This window comes from Orycteropus afer, unplaced genomic scaffold, assembly GCF_000298275.1.
Source record: "Orycteropus afer afer isolate SDZICR_OR568_19922 unplaced genomic scaffold, OryAfe1.0 scaffold00219, whole genome shotgun sequence".
NCBI classification, from domain to species: Eukaryota; Metazoa; Chordata; class Mammalia; order Tubulidentata; family Orycteropodidae; genus Orycteropus; species Orycteropus afer.
In genome coordinates this window covers 5,232,069-5,248,077 of record NW_006921806.1, presented here as the reverse complement: position 1 = coordinate 5,248,077, position 16,009 = coordinate 5,232,069, and the positions used below count along the sequence as shown (strand labels likewise).

At 48.3% G+C, this 16,009-nt stretch overlaps 1 protein-coding gene across 1 annotated transcript in view; it reads right to left on the bottom strand.

Annotated features, from left to right (window-relative positions):
* Window positions 1-1,687: 1,687 nt before the first annotated feature.
* Window positions 1,688-16,009, bottom strand: part of ITGB2 (integrin subunit beta 2) — a 25,589-nt gene continuing 11,267 nt past the window's right edge. Inside the window, exons 7-15 of the mRNA XM_007948692.2 lie at window positions 14,665-14,760; window positions 12,833-12,922; window positions 10,934-11,074; window positions 8,316-8,503; window positions 7,234-7,478; window positions 5,731-5,950; window positions 4,459-4,661; window positions 2,065-2,231; window positions 1,688-1,750 (exon numbers count right to left, since the gene is read on the bottom strand). Coding sequence (XP_007946883.1) covers window positions 1,688-1,750; window positions 2,065-2,231; window positions 4,459-4,661; window positions 5,731-5,950; window positions 7,234-7,478; window positions 8,316-8,503; window positions 10,934-11,074; window positions 12,833-12,922; window positions 14,665-14,760 — 1,413 coding nt within the window. The remainder of the gene's footprint in view (window positions 1,751-2,064; window positions 2,232-4,458; window positions 4,662-5,730; window positions 5,951-7,233; window positions 7,479-8,315; window positions 8,504-10,933; window positions 11,075-12,832; window positions 12,923-14,664; window positions 14,761-16,009) is intronic.

Below are 16,009 nucleotides of genomic sequence, written 5' to 3'. Positions count from 1 at the left end.
ACAGCCCCATGTTTACATCTACGCAGTGCTTTTGTGTTTATGTACAAATACGTGAGACAGGGAGAGTGAGCACTGGTGTGGTTTGCAGAGGATGTTAAAATACTGAAATATGGCCATTTCCCCAGGCACACTTGGGCTTCCCCACCCTGAAGGGCTATTGCCAGCCACACCTAGGACCTTTTCCAGCACCAAGGCCTCCTGCAATTGCTCTGATTGGTTGGCAGGCAGGCACTTTCATCTCTTGGTTGTCACTCTTGGATACTGCTAAAAAAACCCAAACTAGTCAGTGTTGTGTCAACTCTAATTCATGGTGGCCCCATGTGTGTCAAAGTAGAACTGTACTTCACAGTGTTTTCAAGGGCTGTGATCTCTTGAAAGTAGATTTCCAGCCTTTTCTTCCAAGGTGTCTCTGTTTGGACTTGAACTTCCAACCTGGGCTGATGACTCATGTGGTATCTCCTGGAGCTCATGTACCCCCCTAGGGAAGGAGTTCCCAAGAGAGTGAGGAGTAGGTAGCAGTGACCTGAGCTCCAACAGGTAAGGAGCTGTGGGGAGAAGCAGGGCTGGCATGGGTCCCTGCCCATGCTGCCTGAGGTGGCTGCACCTGGCCTCAGCCTGAGTGTAGGGCTCTGGGCCACAGGTGCATTTGCGATTCATGGCCCACTTTTTGATCAGTAGCTGAGCACATTGAGCATTTATACCACCCAGGGACTTCTACCACTGTATAATGGAAGTCTTTAAGACTTGATCTCATTTACTCATCCATAAGGCACGAAATCAATTCTAACTTACAGGTTACCTATAAAATAATCCATGACACAATAATTGCTTCTAAAACTCTCCTCTAGGTTTAAATTTCATCATTCTTTTTCCTCTAAAAGCCAGAATGCATTGAAAAGCAGGTGTCTTGCTGGAGGGAAGGTGAGAGACTTTGCTTCCCAGCTCTCTTCCTCAGTCAGGACCAGCAGCGGCCCTCATGCAGGGCAGCCATATGGCTTCTGGAAAGCCATTTAGGATCAGATACAGGGGCCAGGACTCAGGCTCAGAGAGGGGACATGTAAATCTAAACAAGTATACACAGGCCAACAGGTAAGGAAGGAGAAAGGACAGGACAATGGCATGCTGGCCAACTGTTCACAAGCCAGTGTGCACCCGTAGTGGAACAAAAACCACTCCATGTCCAACCCTCTTCTCCTCAGGGAGGTACGACAGTCACAGCGCCCAGCTTCTGGGACCCATCAAGAAAAGTTTATTTCTTTTATGTACACATATTAGTTAATAGCATAATGAATGGAATGGCGTTTTACACATTTATAAGTTTTAAATATAAATAAGTTTTCACGCTTTCATCAGACCCCTACCCTAACTGGAAAATATGTATCTAAACTTAGAAGACCTAAGTGATTCCTTTCTCAGGTTTCTATCAAAAAAAAAAAAAAAGATTGTACACATCATTAAGGGGAGGCTGTCCCTTTTGATGGGTCCATACAAAAACCTGGTTATATCTGTAATTTTGAGGGCAGGGGAAAAAAAAGATAAAAGAGAACTTTTGGTTAATTGACGAAATTGTTGAGAGCCATTAGCCTGTGACCCATGGGGTGGATCACAGTCACTGCACTGGAGTAGACCTTGTTTGAGGGTGGTCCCATTTGGCTGTTTCTTATGGTCATGTCTCCTCCAACTGCTCCTAACTCTCGGTAAACCTGGGGTTCATGACTGTGGTGGTGGCGCTCTTGAAAAGGGGGTTATCCTAATGAGAAAGGTAAGTGCAGACTGGTTAGTGCAAGGGAGGCTTTTTGGGGGCAGACTCTTTCCCTAGAAGGCCCGGGTCAGTATCAAAGACATTACTCTGAGGAAGGAACTAGAAGTACAGGTGATTTGCACAAGGGTTCTAGCCAAGTTGGCAAACCTTTTCTCTAGCACCTACACTCTGAAAAGGGGTTGCTGGCAGGGTACGTGGCTGACATCTATGCCTTTCAGAGTGAGACAGTTAAAAACACAGGAGGTGGGGGTCCCTCTGTGTATTTCTGCTACCTCTCATCCCCCCGGAGGACAGCCACTCACATTATTCCACTGGGACTTGAGCTTCTCCTTCTCAAAGCGCTTGTACTCCCTGAGGTCACTCAGGTGGGTCAGGGCCTTCCAGATGATCAGCAGGAGGACACCAATCAGCACAATGCCTGCCACTGTGCCCCCCACGATGGCAAACACATTGGGCCCCTCTGCACACTCTGTGGGGAAGCACACATCCACTGTGACATTTGTTCCTTCTGTCTGCCCTACATCTGTGTGTGCCTGTACATCCCAGGACAATGTCCCACACTCTGCAGGGGTGGGGTGCGTCCCCACCACCCTGGGTCACCATCCCAGTTGCTAGGAAGGGGGCAAAGCAGGGACAAATCCAGACCCTGTGATATCAAATCTAGAGGCTGTCAGCACAGCCCCTTGTCACAGATGAAAAAAGCAGGGCCAAGAAGAGCAAGCCCCTTGCCAAGGTGACCAGATGATTGCACAGAGCCTGGATGAGACCACTGCCCACAGAAGCAGCCTATCCACTGACATCTACAGGTGCCTATTAACACTGGGGAAGCAATGAAACCTGGGGGCCCCAGCATAGCCTAAAGTGTAGGTTAGGGATGATGACTCATGTGGTATCTCCTGGAGCTCATGCACCCTCTAGGGAAGGAGTTCCCAAGAGAGTGAGCAGTAGAAAGCAATGACCTGAGCCCCAGCAGGTAAGGAGCTGTGGGAAAGAGCAGGGCTGGCATGGGCCCCTGCCCATGCTGCCTGAGATGGCTGCACCTGGCCTCAGCCTGAATGTAGGGCTCTGGGCCACATGCAGAGGCACTGCTGTTAGCTGAGAACCCTCATTCACCTGGCCCTGGGCACCAGCTTCTTTGTGTGCTCCTCCATTCTCCAGGTGCCTCTAGAGATGCCTAGTGTCCTCACAGAAGTTAGGTAAGTTGGCCAAGGCTGCACAAAACCAGGCTTGAACCATCTCTGGCCATAAAAGAGAGAACTATCAACCTTGCAGACCAGTTTGTTCCCTGTGGATTTGTGAATTTGCCCTGGCTGTGTGCTCAGAGGGGCCTGCTCCCACTGCCTGCCTCCAAGTCTCCATTGCAGGGATGGGGGTGGAGGGGTGTAGAGTGGGTCTTAATCCTGTAAGGGTATGGTCTCTAGGTCCCTGTTTCCATGTTGTAATGGGATTTCTGTGCCTTTCCAGTTGGTGTTCCTGCCTCCTTAGTCTTGCTGGGTAGGGATGGAGAACAGTGGGTGGGGTATTGAGAATCTGCATTTACCATGCTTCCTAGGGTCTACAGGTCTAGAATTGCTAGGACAAAGCCCACCCTGTCATGCATCAACTCACTCTAAGTCCCAGCATCCCCAGTCACCTAATGTGCCTCTATAGTCTGACCTGAACCCCTGCTCCTCCCAAGCCTGTGTGCAGGCCCTCTAGAACCTGGACCTGCCATCTACTCCTCCTGGCCCCTGCCTCTGTGCTCCATCTGAAGTTGGTTCTGTACCTGTGCTTTATGCTCACCACCCTCCAAGACCCCGGCCTGGCCCCATCCCTGACTGAAGCTCCATCAGGGCTTGGGCTATGTGGGGCTCCCCAGTTCTCCTGTGCCTATACTGCCCAGGAGTCCTTCTCCACTCAGCTTCCAATGCAGCTTTGAAAACAACTCAGGTAGGCCACCACTCTACTTCAACCCTCTCATGGCTCCTGGGTACCTTTGGAAAGAAACCTCCACATCCCTCTCCCTCTGGGACTCAGAAGACTCCAGATAGTGACTTGGCACAGACTGTCCCCAGTGCACACTTCTTGACCTCAGTCATTTGTTTTGGCCATGTGGCCTCCTCGTGGCCTTGCATCTTGGCGCTGGGGATGCATGCCCTGGCCTGGACACCTGTCCTTGGAGATCAGTTGAAATTGTCTTATCCTCCCAGAAACCTTTGCTACCTGACCTCAAGGACCTCAGCTGCCCCCACTGCCTACTTGGCCTCCCCCAGGATCCTGGCCTTACTCTGACACTGTTGTGGGTGTTTGCTTTCTTCCTTTCTGGCTGAAAATCCCCTAGCCCCTTGGACTGTGACCCTCTGACAAAAGATGCCCTCTCCAAAGCCACAGCCATCACTGTACCTGGTCAGGAACTGAAGCTGAATGGATCATTAGAACAAAAAATATTTGGACAGTGCCCCACCTGGGCCCCACTCAGGCCCTGGACAGCTCCAGGGCTGAGGCTGGCGCTCCCAGATTTGCCAGAATCTCCACAGAACCAAGCATGGCCAGTCTGTGGACCAGCTCTTGGCCACAAGCCCATCTCTGTGGCCATGGGGTGGGGGACTCAGGCTCAGGGCTGCAGTGGGTGCTGTATCAGGGTCCCACCCCAAGGTGCAGCTCAGCCCTGCTGTCCTATGCTTCTGCTTGGAAGAAAGGCTCAGCCATAGCCTCACCTCGTGTTTCCTTCACGTGGATAAAGTAGCTGTCTCTTCCATCACGCTGCTTCAGCGTGTAGCTAATCCAGCAGCCCTCTGAGTCTTGTTCCTTGCAGGTCCGGCCCTGGAGGAAGTCCTCGTGCAGCTGGACACCCTGGCACTGTTCATTGCAGTTCTTCTCAAAGGGGCCCTTGTGGAATTTCAGGCACTCGGCACAGGAACTACAGGCAGGAGGAGGTCTGATGACCACAGGTGTGCAAGAGCATGTGCAGGCATCCCCCAGGTGTTTATCAGGGTGGGTGAGTGTGAGAGAGTGTGTGGATGTGTGGGTGTATGCAAGTCTGCACAGGTATGTAAGAGTGTGCACAGGTGTGCAAAGTGTGTGCCAGATGAGAAAAGCGTGTGGGAGTGTGACATGTGCTGGTGTGCAAGGGTGTGCAAGAGGATGTATGAGTGCAGAAAGGCATCTTTGGGCATGCAAAAGGGCATGTGTGTGTGTTCTGATGTGCAAGAAGGGGCATGGATGTGCATGGGTGTGATGGTTATGTTTATATGTTACTTGGCTGGGCCTGGTTGAGTGGCTGGGCAGCTAGCTAATGGTAGTTATTTCCCATGATGAGACTGGCAATCAACTCCATGGTGGGATCTACCACAAGCAGCTGAGTAGCTGCCTTTGGGATGTGGTCTGCTTCCTGTATTTAAGGAGAAGCCTTGGGAATGGCCTCTAGCCTATGGCATGCTTGGACCCTGCATGTAGCCGTGTCATTGCTCAGCAGCCTGCCATGTTCTGCCGAACTTGGAACTTACAATGAACTTAAGTTAATGGCCTGCCACGTGGTTTGGTAACATCAGGACTGTGCCTTTTTACTTGTCAAACTTGGGGCTTCTCAGCCTCAGCAGCCAGCAGCTGTCTGAGTCAAGAAAAGCCTCTAGCTCCAGTGGGCCGGGAGCAGGAGGCAGAGCTGGACCCCAAAGTTGAGGAGCTTTCACCCAGCCCCTAGAGCCTGGCACTTTGAACTTGGACTTAAAGCCTCCAAATTGTAAGAATAAACTCCTGTTTGTTTAAGGCCATCCCATTTGTGGTATGTTCTTGTCAGAGCAGCACTAGGTAACCAGAGCAATGGGTATGCAAGAGGGTATATGCAGGTGTGGGGATTCGTGCATGCAGGTAGAACACCTGGGGTGCCTGGTGTTGGATGAAGGAACCCAGCTATGGGGTGGCTCTGTGTGGAGAGGTGGGCATCACAGCTCCCAGAGGGCAGTGCCCCCACCCATTGCCCCCAAACTCACACATAGCGAGCACAGGGTGAGGAGCAGCCTGGGCATTCGAGGCAAAAGGGTGGCTGGTAGCCGGGGTCACACTCGCACGTATTGCAGCGGCAGTGCCCACGCCCACTGCACACAACTTGCCGCAGGTTCATACAGCCATCAGTGGAGGTACGGCACTGGCATGCCGAGCCTTCAAAGCCTGGGTAGCAGGTGCACTTGCCACAATGGCAAGACCCCCTTTCTGCAAGAGAGAAGAGGCCAGCCTTAGCCCCTGTGAGGCCAGACCAGAGCCTCACTGACCATGCCACCCCTCCACTGCAACCACCATGTGCAGTGTCCCACTCCACTGTGCCCCCTTTTTGTCAATGCCCACATTCCCCAATGTTGGAGTGAGCGTGCCTGTGGGGACTGAGGATGGGATCAGCATGCCCACCTTCTGCTTGCTGCTCTACCTCCCATCCCTGACTACTTTTCTCCTCCTCTCATGGCATCTGGAGCTGGGCCAGCAGCCACAGGGCACCAGGACCAGCCACCAGGCCCATCTTCCCCACCAGTAGCTTGGTCACTTACCACCTTGTCATCTGGATCACCCTCAATAAGCCTGGGCCTCCTTCTGCCCACCTGTGCATGGGGCCACCCTGCATGCCCAGACCTTAGGAAACTATGTGACTGTTGATATCACTCAGGGTAACAGCTACTATCCCCAAGCCCCTGTAGTACAGACCTATGGAGTCCCTTACTATAAGGACTCCTGGCCTTCACAGATCAGAACAGCGATCAGGAGAGAGGGGAGCCAACCATTGTCCTGCTACTGCTGAGTGCCTGAGCCAGATTCACACTGGCCTGTCTGCTGTGTGTGTGTGTGTGTGTGTGTGTGTGTTTCTGTTATGGATTGAATTATGTCCCTGAAAGGTATGTTCGAGTCCTAACTAACCTCTGGTACCTTTGAACACGACTTTGTTTGGAAATAGAGTCTTTGAGATGTTATCAATTAAGTTAACATAAGGTCATACTGGAAGAGGATGCATCCTAATCCAATATGAGTGGTGTCCTTATAAAAGAGAAGAGACACAGACAGGGAGACAGAGGAGAGATGCCATGTGAAGATGGAGGCAGAGGTTGGAGTGATGCATCTATAAGACAAGGATTATGGGAAACCACCAGAAGCTGGAAGAGGCAAGGAAAGATTTTTCCCTAGAGCTTTCAGATGGAATCAACCCCCTAACACCCTGAGTTTGGATTTCTGGCTCTCGGAACTGTGAGAGAATAAATTCATGTTGTTTTAAGTCACCCACTTTGTGATATTTGTTATAGCAGTCACAGGAGACTCATACACTCGCCAATGTCCCTTCTTTCTGCTCCCAATCACTGCCTTCTAGTACAAATGGACTAGAAAGACTCCCTCCATGGCCAGGTTTGTTCTCCAAAAGGCTGAGGGCAGCTCTGCTGTGTTCTCTGTTAGGGGATGTGGGGCTGTGTGGGATGAACCTCTGGCTATCCATGTGGCCCCCCATGTGCACCCACTTTCGCCGCCACAGATCTGGCCATCATAGCGCTCGCAGTTGAAGGTATCACACTCGCAGTAGCGCCCGTAGATATGCTTCTTGGGATCATCAACCCTGTGGCAGATGCACTCTCCACAGACGCAGTCACCCAGCCCTGAGCACACAATGGAGCTGTTATCCTTTCGGCAGCTCCCCTCCAGTTCTTGGCTACTGCGGCCCTGTGTCTGGCACTCACAGCTCTTCCCGATGTAGCCATGTTCACACCTGGGGATGAAAGGAACTCTGTGGTGAGGGACCCCCTTCCCCCACTAAAATCCCAGGACCTTCACCCCTCTCCCTGGAGCCTCTTGCCTGTGGTTGAGAACATTGGCAGCTGCACCTGTGTTTGCTTCTCCTTCAGTTGTCTACTGAGCGTTGACTGTGTGTTAAACACGGGGCCATGCCCAGACATTGGAAATGGGTTTACCCCTAACAAGGTATGTGTGACAGCACTGAGTGAAGCAGCTCTGGCACTGAGTCATGTGGCTCAGCTCTGCAGTGCTGACCCTTCCCTTATGTCCTTGCTGTCCTATAGCTTTTTTTTGCTCCCTGTTTCCTGGCTCTCCCAGCCCTCACTATGACCTCTGCCACCAGCATTGATGAGCTAACCAGGTAGGTTGGTCTGTGTCCATCGCAAGAATGTCCAGTCAACCACCTGCTAAATTGCCCACTGGACAAGCCCCTGCCCATACCTGAAAGCATCCATGGGGGGGGGTGTTGTGAAATATGGGCATGTCCAGGGGTGGCCTACAGGGTCTGGGCTGCTTGGAATGGCCACTTGTCCTGGAAGCTCTCTGATCATGCAGTACTGGCTGCCAGCCTGGTCTGAAGGTCCCCAAGGCCAGAGAGAGAAGGGTCTTTTGAGGCTGTGGGGCAGGGGAAAGGAAGCAACCTGCCCAAGACATAGGTCCTTGGCAGGAAACAGGCCTCACTCAGCCTACTTTCTTTGGCTCTTGCGCCTTCTGGGATGATTCCCTGGTGGTTCAGTGCCCTTTGCCTGCCAGGGGCATTCCATCTGCCCTGGATAGGCCTCATGTCCACACCATGCTCTGCCTCCCTCACCTGCAGATGCCACACTGCACAATGCCTTTGTTGTTGCAGTGGCTGTTGCTGGGGTTGACATCATGACAGCGGCACTCACACTGGGGGCGGACGTGCACCGTCACCGTGTCTGTGAAGCCAAGTGCCCTGATCACAAATGATTGCTCCTGGATACACTCCGTAGCCGTGACCTTCACCTGGAAAGTGATCTGCAGGGGGTGGTGGTGGTGGTGGGGGGAAGGATACAGGGCTCAGCTGAGGCCACTGGACCCTTCCTGGTCAGCCACAGGGGCAGTCCCATCCAGTCCCCTCTGTGCAGTCTCCTAGCTTGGCTGGCTGGGCAAAGGAACTGGTTGGAATGCCAAAGAACAGTCAGGTCAGGATGAGCCCAGGCATGGACAGAGTGCTCTCTGCAGAGGTTCTCGGAGGGGGTGGACTGGGGGGAGGGGATGGGGAATAATGAAAAACATGCCAGGATTCTGTAGGTAGAGGGATGTGAGATGAGAGAGAAGAGAATGAGAGCTGGAAACTTGGAATCTGGGCTTCAGGGACAACGGCAGCCACTTTGCCTGGCAGCAGAGTCCTCTGCAGGGTTAGACGGAGATAATTTATTTATTTATTTTTTGTGGTTGTGGGGGGGCACGAATATATCTGTGTAATATTTTCCATTATATATATAAGTAAAAAATGACTTTAGTGTACTGTCTAAAGGAGCTCTGGTGGTGTAGTGGATAAGGCCAGAAAATCAGTGGTTCAAACCCACCAGCCACTCCATGGGAGGAATATGAGATGATCTACTTCCATAAAGATTTACAGCCTCAGAAAACCAATGGGGGTCACTATGAGTTGGAATCTACTTGATGGCAGTGAGTTTTAGTATACTGTAAGTCGAGTACAGGTAACCCAGGGTCGTGCAAACAGTTAACGTGCTCAGCTTAACTGAAAGTTTGGAGGCGTCAGTCCACTTAGAGGCCCCTTGGAAGAAAGGCCTGGTGATCTATTTCTGAAAATCAACCACTGAAAACCTTGTGGACCACAGTTCAACTCTGACAAACACAGGGTCAGTGTGAGTTGGGGGTCTACTCGATGGCAGCTCTTTTTTTTTTTTTTTGGTTTAGGTCCAGTATGCTGAAACACCAGAATACTGCAGGAAGGTATAAATTCTGGATGATGTTGTTGTTATGTGCCCTTGAGTCGGACCCGACTCATAGCAACCCCTCCTTGGGTTTCCAAGGCAGTATCAATACGAAAGTAGATTGCCCCATCTTCCTTCCGAGGAGGGGCTGGTGGGTTTGAACTGCCAGCCTTCTGGATAGCAGTCAATTACCTTAGGCACTATGCTACCAGAGCTCCCAAATTCTAGATATGGAGCAATATTTTAACCCTGAATAAAGGGTAAAACTCACATAGCTAAAAGGAAATGGATCAGTTGCCATGACATCTGTATGCAGGTACAGGACAGAAAGACATCTCCACCACACCCATTGCATGATTACAGTGTGGGCCAGCACTGAATCTCAGGGAACACAGGCTTGTCAGGAGCAAGACACATATAAAATAAATTTAAATGAATTTCCATACAGCACAAGATAATGCAAAGAAAAAAAAAAAACAGTAAAAATGTGCAAAAAAACAATTTAGAAGAAAAGTGAATCAATCTCCACATAGGTTTCCCAGCATGAGGAGAAATTTTCAGTAAAAGTTCACATGAAACATTTAGTAAGTTACAAATCTGGAGGTATTCCAATGGCATATTAAAAAACGTAATAGAAGCAAGTATTTTGCAAGCAATGGGAAAATTAGAAATGTTACAGTCATAATAAATAATAAAACTAAATCTAAACTATTATAGATATAACCCAATGCTGATTTTTATTAGCTGTGTGACTTGTGGCTTAAAAAAAAGAAAAAACAAACAAAAACAAGCCAGAAAAATAAAACAAAACCAAATTTGTAGTGTTTGCAAGGTCCTTGTTTGCCTGGATGCTATGCAATGTATGCCTCCAGGGGGCACTGCACCCATGATTGTCTTTCAGTCTACATCCCATTATTGGTCTTCAGAGATTTCAGGGGAATTCTTCTATTGAACTGATAAATATGGTACTGTGTATCACGGGGTGTGCTGAGTGTTCCACCTGTGTCATTGTCTTAACATTTAGGACATAAATTTGTTGTTATTGTTATAAGTTGCTGTGGAGTCAATCCCAACTCACAGTGACTCCATCCTTGGCAGCCATGTGTCAGAGTAGAATTACTCCATAGGGTTTTCAAGATAATAACCTTTGGGAAGCAGATCTCCAAGACTGCCTTCTGTGGTGTCTCTGGGTAGGTTCAAACCCTCAACCTTCTAGCTACTAGTTGAGTGCTTAACCATTTGTGCCACCCAGGGACTCCTGACATAAATTGGCATGAGTATACTTTTGGCCTCATCAGAGAGAATATTTGATGGAAGGACATGGGCTTGGTGGGTGGAATGCCTGGCTCCTTCCCCCAGCATGCCTGTTTCCTCCTCAGCCTGTTTATCTGCATGCACTTACCCCTCACTCTCATGGTGTACCATTAGAAAATTCTATAGACAGTACCTTCCAGAATGTTGGACATAAGGACTCAGTAGTACCCACAATGTGAATTTTACTCACCGGGATGTTAATCTGCACACCATCGCAGTCCCCTCTGGACTGATCCAGTTGTGAGACCCCGTTACTGCAGAAGGAGTCATAGGTGACTTTCAGGGTGTCAGGGAGAGTGTTGTGGTCCAGGAAAACTCTGGAGGAGAGTTTCTGTGGACAGAGATAGCCACCACTCAGGGATGAACGACCCTGCTATCCCCTGCCCTCCAACCTTCACCTCTCCATTCCCCATCACCTTATCCCCAACACCAGTTAATGACCCACAAGCCCACTGAGGGCTCAGTGCCAAAGGAATTACAAATGCCACAGTCTTGCCTTCAAGGGCTTGCAGACCTGTGAGGAGACAAGACTGGAGACAGCATGAGCCTCATGGATCAGGGCTCTATCCTTGTCACTCCATCCTTGTTACACTGGATTCCCAGTGCCTATCACAGGATAGGAGCTGTGCAGTGTTTAATGAATGAGAGAGAAAAAAAGAAAGAGAGACACATACAAAGAGAGAAAAAGAGACACAGAGAGAGAGAGAGAGAGAAAAGCAGAGAGATGGAGAGAGACACAAAGAGAGACAGAAAACTAGTAGATGAGCCAACGATGGTCTCAATATTGTTACAAAATAAAAATACCAACAGAGGAGCACAGAAAGAAGAGTGCTTTGGAAGTTTGGGTCTCACAAAAGGCTACCAGAAGCAAATAGAACCTCTTAGTCAGGGCTCTAATTTTGACTTCATGAAATCAACATCCACTGGATACCCCCAGTATTTGGGTTGTCAAACCACTTGGACTTCTGGCCTGGAAGAATTACAACCAGAATGTTCAGAACTTTTCTTCTTTGGAGAAGATTCCCCCAGTGATCTGGGGCCCACTGAAACCAGGGCCCTGAATGGTGTCTGGAACACTCGCATCCATCACAACTATTGGAACCTCCTCAGAGGGGGTAGTATGGGGATGAGTTGGGAGGATCCACACTCAGGATAAAGATGGTGGGTGAGGACCACTCTTGGTTCATCCAGGAGGAGGGCAGAGGAATGGATGAGTGAGACATGCCAACCCTGAGAGTGTCTTTCATACAGGCCATAATGTACTGTGGTGTATATAACTATGAATCCCGGAGTCCCCTAATCTCCCACTGGGTACATTATCTGCCCCCAACTATCCAGCCCACACTTTTCTATATATAGACCAGCAGAAGAAAGCCCCCAGTCACAATCAAACAGCCTGAGGGAGAGAATCACTGAGCCTGCAGGCTTGGGACCAGGTCACGAGGGACATAGAACTCAATTGGCATAACATACTACACACAAAACATTGATCTACATCCTACTTTGGTGAGTAGCAACTGAGGTCTTAAAAGTTTGAGAGTGGCCATCTAAGATGCAACAATTGGTCTCTCCTCATCTGGACCAAATAAGAAAATTAATAAGAAAATTAAAGACACATGGAAACAATTAGTCCAAGGGACTAGTGGACCATGGGAACCTCAGCCTACAGGACAATGGGAACAGAAGAACTAGCTGATGCCTGGCTACCACTGCCAACCACTCAGAAAGGGATTAAAATAATAAATTTTAAAAAATGAAGAAAACAAAGAGCCCCCAGTGAAAAGCCTTGGGACTTTTGTTTTAGGAAAATGGAGGTGAGGGGCCAGGGTGCCACATCCTGTTCTATCAATGAGAGGAGTCAGAGTTGGGGTTGGAAATTGCCAGGATAAGTTGGTCTAGAGGGCATGAGGGTGATCCCTGCAGGGGCTGCAGGGGACTGCTCCCAGCTTGACAGATTAGTTGGGCTCTTCCTCCAGGCCACTCTCTGTTGATCTGTACTAGGGAAAATGACTCTGCTGACTATCCCATGGACTCTAGCCTCAGTTTACCACCTCAGGGTGAGCCCAGTTAACACCCAAGGGAGACTCACATTGTAGGCATTCTTGATGAGCTGGACCACGTTACTGGAGTCTTCAGAGAGCTCGCCAACTGCAGACTTGGGAATGATATCTGTGAGCTTCTGTTAGACAGGAGGATCCAACACATAGCAGTAAGGACCCTCAGCATCCACCCATCTCTACAACCCCAGAGGACTTCCACTCTCACAAAGTGGCTCAGAAAACCCTCAACCCAACTTTATATATATTTAACTGAAAAAGCAAATGGTCAGAAGTATGCTGGTAAATTTTCAACAACCAGCTCTCAGGAAGAAAAAGCCCTGCTTTGTAACTTTTGCTCATTCCTCTGGTGTAAATACTCCCATCATGATTGACTTCAGACTCTGAACATGATGTCACTGAGTGCAGAGTTGGGAAGAGATACATGGAAGCCACCATTAGATAGTGTTCCCCACCATACAATGGGTGTAAAAGATGCAATAGGTGTAAAAGATCCAAGACCTCAGATAATAATGAAATGTAGAAAATCGTCAAGAAATGCTCAGTTCTGAGCATTTAAAATGAACTTATATAATTTAGTTTTTAATAATTCTGTGCTAAAGAACAATGTGAAATTGGTCTGCTGGGCCAGTACCAGCTGGTCCAGTGGCACCTCTGGGGCAGGGGACCAGAACACCCTGAAACGCAGACTGGCTCTGGCCAGCCTTGGGAAGCAGTCATACTACTTCCTTCTCCACACTTGCCTCAGCATCAGTGGAAAGGCCATTTTTCACAAACACTTCATGATGACTTTATCTCACAGAAAAATGGGTCTGGCAGGCATATGAGTTGAACATTTACCTGAGGTAGATACACTCCTTGGAGAAAACAATCATGGGAGAAAGAAGGGCTGTTTATGCACAGGGAGACAGCTCAGGGGGCAGGAGTGCATGGAGGGATGGACACAGGAAAGAGGTAACTATCAGGAGGAAGTGGCAGGGGAGCTGTTGCATTGGGGTAAATTGTAGTCAATGTCATGAGACAAAGTGTTTGTGAACTGCTGTATGGAAAGTGAATTTGCTCTGTAAATTTTCACCCAAATCACAATTAAAAAAAAAAAAAAAAGGGTCTGGGAATCGGATCACTTCCACAACAACAAAAGAAAAAGAAGGAAAAAAGAAAAACTGTTCTAAGAACAGAAGAGACTTCTCCACAAAAGTTTCATGCTGCAAAAGAATGATATAATAAGAACAATAATTTAGTGACATTAGGATAAACCTGGTTTCTGAAGCAGGAACCTGGTTCCTGAAGTAGGAAGAAAGAGGTGCTTTCAGTACACACAAGTGGTAATTCCCCTAGGGTTTTCCTAGCTGTAATCTTTATGGAAGCAAATCATCAGGTCTTTCTCCCTTGGAGCCACTGGATAGGTTAGTTCAAACTGCCAACCTTTTGGTTAGCATCAGAGTGCTTAACTGTTGTACTACCAGGTCTTCATGGAAAATGTTTACCTTCAAATACATGTGTATATAAAACAAGGATGAGTCCTAAAATGAAGAATTAGATCTGTGAATCCAAAATACTTGGCATGGTCTAGTAAAAAAAGTTTAATTGATACCAAGACATATGCTTAGTATAAATAGTATCAAATTTCAAGGATGGGGAATAATTCCTTCTTTTATCTGTACATAAAAGTTGTACCTCTAAAAAGAAGCTCCAGGCTCCTCAGTTGCAAAATCCACACCCAGAACATGGTGTACACCAGGCAGGCCACATGTCCAGCAGGCAGAAGCAGAACTCAGGCTGTGGTTATCACTGGGTGTTGTCATCATTCTGCTAAATGGCAAAAATACCATTCGTGTTGCCTAAGGTGCCTGACCCCACTTACCTCATAGGTTGTCACCATTTTCTTGGTCACAGCAAAGATGGGCTGGATGTTGTTTTCAGCCAGTTTGTGCGCCAGCTGACCCACTGATGGGTAGTCCTGGAGGGACAGATGCCAGTTAAATGACGTGAGGGTCCAAGGACAAGCTTTCAGGTTCTCAGTTGGTTCCTGTTCCTTGAAGCTACTGCCCAGGGCCCAGAGGGTGTCAGCAACAGCCCTTCCTTGTGCTATGAATGGGGCCTTCTCTGAATAATGCTCACAAATGCATAAAATAAAGACGATCATGTTGTTGTATACTGTCGAGCTTGTTCTGACTCATAGAGACCCAGTGTGATGGAGTAGAACTGCTCCCACAGAGTTTCATCTGCGGTGATCCTAATAGCAGAAGATCATTGGTCCTTCCTCCTGAAGAGTGGCTGGTGGGTTCAAAACACCAACCTATCAGTTACAGCTGAACACTTAGCCATTGCACCACCGGGACTCCTTCAAAGGGGATCATGAAGGAAAACCAATCATCTGAACACAATGAAAAAAACATGAAAATCTGTGAGGTGTGTCTTGATCACAGCAAAAAGCAAATCTAGTGGCTGGAATGACTCCCAGACTTTCAAAGTAGATAGAAGTGTAGATAACATTCGGAGAAATACTCAGCTGTGTGTGGAAACTACTCAACTTCTATTAGAGGCAGGAGCTCAGGCCCCACCCCCACCACAGCAGTCCCTACACTCTACCCATAATGGACTTAATTTCTTTTTGTCCATGTTCATGGACCCCTGAATTCTATCCACTGACCCCACCCCATCCTACATCTGTAGGCCCCAAGTAAGGAAGCTTTGAGTTGCATCATCTCGGAAATTCTTTGCAGTGCCCAACGTTTATGCTTCCAGGACAGTTTCACAGCAAGTTAGAACAGAATACAGTTGATTCTCCTTATTCAAGGTAGTTGTGTCCTCTAATGTCATCACAAACATTGAATGAGTGAATATGGAACCATTGCTGGAGTGGAAATACAGGGTGAGGTTCCTGTGAGTCTTTGGTCATAACATTTTCATTCATTGGTCAATACATAACCTTGTTCTAAGTGTCTCTGTGCAAAGATACTTATTTGATACATGTTGTTGATTCATTAAGCTTGAATTTATGAGCCACAGCATTGTAATTAATTCTAGAATAAAGCTTATCTAACACATGGTATTTCCTTCCTAAGGCATATCACAGCCATTTTGCACTTAAGAACATCAAACAACACTTCAGCACTACATTTAGGGACCTTTTTTTTTTTTTAAGTTTACAGAGCAAATTAACTTTCCATACAGCAGTTCACACACACACACACACACACACACAC